Here is a 7216-nt window from a genome sequence, read left to right on the forward strand (position 1 = left end):
TTGCTAAAAAGAAATGCAATGAAAAAGGGTGTAAAATCACCTCTCCTGCTTTCTCTGCTTATGACAAAGGAGAATAATGCAAGAAAATATTGTAAATATTGTAAATGGAAAGATAAATAAAAGACTCGCTTTATGAGGTATGCTCCACACCCTATTTAGCCACCTATTGTCTCGCCTACCTGAGACCAAGCCTTTAAAACTGCTGTCCTCGTTTGCCGAGGCAATCCATCGTCCCTACCAGAGAAACTGCCCTTTTCTCTGCAAGCTGAGAGAATCCCAAGAAGATGAAGGCTTTTCTCATCATTTTGCTGGCCGCAGTCCTGTGGGCAGAGAGAGGTGAGACGTCCATTGATAATAATGCTTTCCATCGCTGATCTCCCACACACTTACAATTATGGGCCTGATCCAAAGCCCATTGAAGTCAGTGGAAAGACTCCCCACTGGCTTCAGTGGACTTCCTTCCCCAAAGGAAGAGTTTACAGAAGCTCGGATGGGGAGAGAAAGGAACGTCAGACCCTAAGGGATAGTTTCTCATTATTTGCACATTCTGCCAGCTCCTCTTCTGTTCTGAGATAAATGATTTCTGCGGCTCTCGCTGTTCTTTGTGCAGTCTGTGTTCACTCCACCTTGTACAAGCTCATTCTTTATCCCCAAATATAAATGCTGATCTTCTTTGTAAAGACCCCACTGGTTTCTTTTCTACCTTGCCCATTTAAGTATCTGAAAAATCAATGGGAACGAAAGGTTTTCGTGGATTTTAAGTCCAAAAAGGACGGTTATGATAATCTGATCTGACTTTTTGTATAATACAGGATGAAAAACTTGGACCCAGAAATAATAATTACACCACCGCCTGCCTCTTATATAGCACAGTTCATCAGTAGCGCACAAAGTGCTTTACAAAGGTGATCAGAATCATTATCCCCAGTAATTTCTGCATCACGCTCATAACTTCTCTTTGAGCTAAAGCAGATCTTTAGAAAGATGTCTAGCCTTGATTTAAAGACTGCAAGTGATGGAGAATCCACCACGTTCATAGGAAATCTGTTCCAATGGTTGATTACCCTCCCTGCTAAAAAATAGCACCTTATTCCTAGTCAATTTCTAGCCTAGATTCAGTTTCCATCCATTGGATCTCTTTATCCTTTTTCTGTCAGTTTAAAGAACTGTCTCCTCTCAGAAATCTCTTTCCCATTTAGGATCAGAGCCTCTGATCAAGCCCCTGTTAGCATTCTCTTGCATAAACTAAATCGATCCTCCGTCGTCTTAAGTGTCTCACTATCAAGGCAAAAAGAACAAGGAGTACTTGTGGCACCTTAGAGACTAACAAATTTATTTGAGCATAAGCTTTCATGGGCTACAGCTCACTTCATCAGATACATGCAGTGGAAAATACAGTAGGATGATTTTATATACACAGAGAACATGAAACAATGGGTGTTACCATACACACGGTAACAAGAGTGATCAGGTAAGGTGAGCTGTTACCAGCAGGAGAGAAAAAAACCTTTTGTAGTGATAATCAAGATGGACCATTTCCAGCAGTTGACAAGAACGTGTGAGGAACAGTGTGGGGGGGGGGGGGAAATAAACATGGGAAAATAGTTTTACTTTGTGTAATGACCCATCCACTCCCAGTCTTTATTCAAGCCTAATTTAATGGTGTCCAGTTTGCAAATTAATTGCAATTTAGCAGTCTCTCGTTGGAGTCTGTTTTTGAAGTTTTTTTGTTGTAATATTGCGATTTTTAGGTCTTTAATCGAGTGACCAGAGAGATTGAAGTGTTCTCCGACTGGTTTTTGAATATTATAATTCTTGACATCTGATTTGTATCCATTTATTCTTTTACATAGAGACTGTCCAGTTTGGCCAATGTACATGTCAGAGGGGCATTGCTGGCACATGATGGCATATATCACATTGGTAGATGTGCAGGTGAACGAGCCTCTGATAGTGTGGCTGATGTGATTAGGCCCTATGATGGTGTCCCCTGAATAGATATGTGGACACAGTTGGCAATGGGCTTTGTTCCAAGGATAGGTTCCTGGGTTAGTGGTTCTGTTGTGTGGTGTGTGGTTGCTGGTGAGTATTTGCTTCACCAAATGTGGGGGCTGTCTGTAAGCAAGGACTGGCCTGTCTCCCAAGATCTGTGAGAGTGATGGGTCATCCTTCAAGATAGGTTGTAGATCCTTGATGATGCGTTGGAGGGGTTTTAGTTGGGGGCTGAAGGTGACGGCTAGTGGCGTTCTGTTATTTTCTTTGTTGGGCCTGTCCTGTAATAGGTGACTTCTGGGAACTCTTCTGGCTCTGTCAATCTGTTTCTTCACTTCAGCAGGTGGGTATTGTAGTTGTAAGAAGGCTTGATAGAGATCTTGTAGGTGTTTGTCTCTGTCTGAGGGGTTGGAGCAAATGTGGCTGTATCGTAGAGCTTGGCTGTAGACAATGGGTCATGTGGTGTGGTCTGAATGAAAGCTGGAGGCATGTAGGTAAGTATAGCGGTCAGTAGGTTTCCGGTGTAGGGTGGTGTTTATGTTTAAAGGCAGGGTTTTCAGTCCTCCAATTCTTGTAGCTCTTTTTAGAACTCTCCCCAGTTTTCTGCCCTTTGCCAGTTATTATTCCTATTTGCTTCTCTAATTAGTTTTGCTTTTCTTCTTTTCTGCGCATCTCAGTAACATTACCAGGTTCCCTTCATTTCCCCTGGGTGAAAGTCACCCCTGTGCAGAGGGCCAGCACCACCCATGGCTCACTTAAGTTCTTGGGCTTAAATCGGTTTGGCTCCCGGGATGGAGATACACCAATTTACATCTGCTGAGGATCTCGCTCACCAACGTGTTGTGTCTGGATAGCAGTGGGTCTGATCCTCAGCTGTGACATACCTGCTGCCTGTTGCACAATTCTGGCTGACACCGAGCAAGTATTCATGACATTTCACTGGGAGAATAAGGCTGATTTCCCAGCCAATCAAATAAAAGAAACTGTTTTGATAGCTGTTGGATATGCCGTGTTATCTTCCCTTCACAGCTTACTCGCTGCATTGCCACGTGTGTAACAGCACAACGGTGAACACCTGCACGAATCCCGTCAATTGCTCAACAGCTGATCGTTACTGCACGACATCTATTAGAAGTAAGTCCTAGCATTACCAGTGCTTAGGGCCGTATTCTGGAGTGGATCAGCACAGGCAGATCCCTACGCCCATGGTCTAATTGCAAGATCAGAGCCTTGCTTAGTGAGTAGTTGATTAAGGGGAGGGAGACAAGTAAGTGGGCAGAAATGGTCCTATTGAGAATACCCCGTGTGCTGGGTGCCCCAGCTGGTGCACAACTGGTATAAGGGTCCTATGCTGTCCTGCTCCTATTCCCCAGGGTAGGACATGAGTGGAGGGTCTTGCCCAGAGTGCCCTGCACTATGGCTATTTTCTGCTTTCCAGAACCAATGGAAAATAGAGTGTAAGTTAGACGAGCCACGAGGCTGCTCTCCTTTCCCCTGGGGGCCAGGCATGCCATTTTGAGGAAATTTCTTGTTATTTTGTGGGTAAAAGTGATCAGAATAGGTGGCAGAACCGGTGGCAGAACAAGATCATAGGGGGACAAGGACCTCACTGTCTCTGTTAGAGGTCCATCTGACGATATTCCCTGAGGTACTGGAGGCGTGAGAGAACTTCGTCCCACAATCTGTGCTCTGGATCCATGTCCTTCCTGGCTGGTGAAGGCCAGCGGAGAAGTACTGGGTCCTTGGCTGTAGACACTGTCAATGCCTCACTCAATGAGGACAGGCTTCCTGGTGCTTTGAAGGACCCATTAGTGCAGCCTTTGCTCAAGGAGCCATCACTCAACATATTGACATCTTCCCTTCTTGGGTAAGTCTGTGGAGAAGGTTGTGGTAAGACACCTCTCAGTGTCCAGATGCCTTAGATCTCCTGGGCCCTTCTCATTCTGGGTTTAGACCTAGTTATGGCACAGAGACTGCATTGGTCAATGATGTTCTTCTGGTGATGGATGAAGATCAGGTATCAGCTGGTACCATTTATCACAAAGTGTTGGGCTCACCGGCGGACCCTGACAGGAGTGGAAAGGGTTCCTCCTCAGCAGCTTTATTTTTTTCCCTCTGAGAGATCTCAACAGATAGTTGTGGGCAGTTTCTCCTCCTCCTTCCCAGGAGTTGTCAAATCTGAGATGTCTCGGGGTGCTATTTAACTAGAAACAAATGGATAAATCCCTTGGGATAAATGGATGATTCCATGGCGTTATGATCCCAATGGGATTTAGGATATAGTCAACACTGACAGATACAGTCTTTGAGGAATCACTTGGGAACTTTTAAATGCTGATTTCCCCTTTCCTTTTCTTGTTTAGACAGCTCCTCTCCTGACTATCTCCTGGAGAAGGGATGTTCCCCATCGTGCCCACTCTCTACAATGATGAAAACTCTTGTCATGCCCCAATCTTATCTTCTCTGCTGCCAGGAAGATTTGTGCAATGGCGTGGGCAACATGAGAATCGGCTACCTGGCATTGGCAATGAGCATCTTTGCCGGCTTTGTTGTCACCTTTGTCAGGACCGGAGTGTGAAGTGCTGGGCAGAGAGGGGGTTTCCTCGCTGAAGAACCCGCCCAGGGAGAGGCTACATCTCCTCTTTGCAATGCATCCCACCAGGGTTAACACTGGGCCCTTTCTATCAAGTATCATCTTGGATCTATCTCATCACCTTTCTAGGTCGCTTCTCTACCACCTTTCATGCCTCGGTCACTGGGTGGAACTCCATGTCGCTCAGCAGAACCAGAGGGTTTTCTCTCATGTCCTTGGGGCCAGAGACTTAGGAACTCAGCTGGACCGTGCTGCTGCAGTCACATTTTGAATCCACTATTGGTGGCTGGGGCACGTTGACCTATGCTATATAGGATAGGTTCCTTTATTTAACCCCATCTGTCCCAGTGAATGTGCTGAAGAAATAACGCTCAGGACTCTCTGATGTTTATGTCCCTGAAAATGTCTGATTAAAAAAATGTCCATTCCTGGTGACGAGTTTCATTCTGCTAAAGAGAAATGACTCATGAATATCCCAGCAGGGAGTGGTGTGCGGATGATCAACAGGCACGCATGATAGAAAACAAGCCACAATATACTAGAGATTGGGCCCAAACCAGAACGACTCATCTCCAGCCACCCGCCTTCCCACATTCCTCCTCCAACGTTTAGTGTTTAGTGATGGGGCCCTGCCCCCTAACATCCCCCCCGCCCCGTTCTGGCACAGGCTCCCTCTGTGACTTTGGGCAAGTTCCTTAGGCCCAAATTTTCAAAGCCACTGACCAACCCAAACTGTGAACGGGAACTCCAGGGGTTCATTACCTCTGAAAACAGAGTGCTCTCTGTCTCGGTTCCCTCATTTGTAGCATGGTGATGGGAGTATTTATTCTCCATTGTAAAGCAGTAGAAAAGCTGCAAATGAAGCCCAGTTCTGATCTTATTTACACCCTGGTAGCTCCACTGATTCTAGTGGAGTTACTCCTCATTTACACTGGTGTGGTGATCAGATTCAGTGTCTGACTATTATAGGAATAATAATAAAAATACTTCAAACAAATATGGACACTAAATAAACAAGCAAGTCTGAGAGCTACAAGCTCCCCTGCCATAAGCTATTTTGCAATTTCCATCCGGTCTTTTGGGCCCAGGGACATCAGCCATTGACCCTGCATATAACAGGTTAGAGTTTAACTCTTGAGCCATTCATGGATCCACAGAACACCCATGGATCCCCAGAGCACCCGTAGTTCCCCAGTGTTTTCCATATGATGGTGACTCTTTCTGAAGCTAACATGTTCTTCCAAAATACAGCGGGAGCAATCCGTACAGGCACAAAATCCCTTATTTGGAAATATCTGAAATGAACAAATAAAAGCAAACGGTCAGAATAACAACAATTTGTTCTTGTTTTCCTTGGCATTTTGTCCGGAGTGAAAAAACATTTCAGTGTTCTTCTTTTGCCAACAGGTGTCGCTAGCAAACTGTATTTGTCTTTGCAGGTGGGTGAATAGGCTTATCTGAAGTGTATCAGGAAATGGTCAAAGGGAACAAAACTGAGACTGGAAATTTACACCCAGACAAGAAACCGTCAGAACCTCAGCTCTGATGGTAAATAACGGAGCACTTTGAATAAAGGTAAAGCAGGTGGCCGAGGGGCTACCACCCAGGCCTAGGCGACAGTAGTCCACAGTTCTAGTTCCAGTTCCGCTGCCAATTTGCAGCGTAACCCTGAGTGAGTCACATAACAGCTCTGTGCCTCAGTTTCCCCATCTACACAATAGGGATAATGACACTGGTTATCCTTGTCCAAAAAGTCTTGTAGAACTGAAAGTTTTATTAGCTACCAAATCTGCCCTCAGTGCTAATCCCCGCAACTCCCTTTCTTTCTGAAATGCTAGTTTATCCCTTTTTCAAGGCAATCCTCACCACCAAATGCTGCGTTCTGGAGCGTGAGCCAAAGAAAAGTGGGGTTGGGAACAGACGCCCAGTCCCCTCTGTCAGGCTGACTTTTGCCATGGAATAACTAATGGGGCAGTGGGCATGACGGACAGCTGGGTAACGATAGGGATATGGGTGGGAATTTCAGCCAGTTTCATCTACATCTTTCTCTAAACTGGGCTGCTATGTGCCACAGAAATAGGCTTTCACTCAACCAACTCCATGTCATTTATAACACGAAACCATGACCTAAAGATTCCAGGTGACGATGCCACCCTCAAGCTTTCTCCTGAAGATGAGAATCTCTAACATCTTGCCTTATAGTTAAGCACTGGAACGTTACACAGGGAGGTTGTGGAATCCCCATCACTTCGAGAACAGCTGAGACAAACACCTGTCAGAGATGGTCTAGGTTCACTTAATCCTGCCTCAGGGCAGGGAGGTGAACTAGATGGCCTCTCAAGCCCTTCCTGGCCTGTATTTCTATGATTCTATGTGTCATTATCCCCTGCTCACACCTTGCCCTGGTTGTACCCCGCCACGTCAGATTCTTATTTTCATACACGCTGACGTCCCCTTAGTTAACTACTCTTTGAAAACCCTGTAAAGTACTCATTGCCAACCCTAAGTGTTCCAAAACCATGAGTCAGGCCAACAAAATCTTGAGATTGACTTAAAAATTAAGAGTGCTTTTAAAAAAATGAATAGTAATTTTAGATTTATTAATTAGCTCTGTGTGGCTAGAAAGCTTGT

General features: G+C 45.3%; 1 protein-coding gene across 1 annotated transcript; it reads left to right on the forward strand.

Moving 5' to 3' along the window:
- Positions 1-229: 229 nt before the first annotated feature.
- On the forward strand, positions 230-5847 carry LOC114021711 (lymphocyte antigen 6E-like). Its single transcript, XM_027831609.3, has 3 exons — positions 230-336; positions 3022-3126; positions 4356-5847. The coding sequence occupies exons 1-3, from the start codon at positions 285-287 to the stop codon at positions 4568-4570; spliced, it is 372 nt and encodes a 123-aa protein (XP_027687410.2). The 5' UTR covers positions 230-284; the 3' UTR covers positions 4571-5847.
- The last annotated feature ends 1369 nt before the right edge of the window (positions 5848-7216 follow it).

This window comes from Chelonia mydas, chromosome 2 (assembly GCF_015237465.2).
Source record: "Chelonia mydas isolate rCheMyd1 chromosome 2, rCheMyd1.pri.v2, whole genome shotgun sequence".
NCBI lineage: Eukaryota > Metazoa > Chordata > Testudines > Cheloniidae > Chelonia > Chelonia mydas.

Coding starts and splice junctions, on each gene's coding strand:
- LOC114021711 (XM_027831609.3), top strand. CDS start 285: ATGAAGGCTTTTCTCATCATTTTGCTGGCCGCAGTCCTGTGGGCAGAG. Junction 337..3,021: donor AGTCCTGTGGGCAGAGAGAG/GTGAGACGTCCA, acceptor TTCCCTTCACAG/CTTACTCGCTGCATTGCCAC. Junction 3,127..4,355: donor CTGCACGACATCTATTAGAA/GTAAGTCCTAGC, acceptor TTTCTTGTTTAG/ACAGCTCCTCTCCTGACTAT.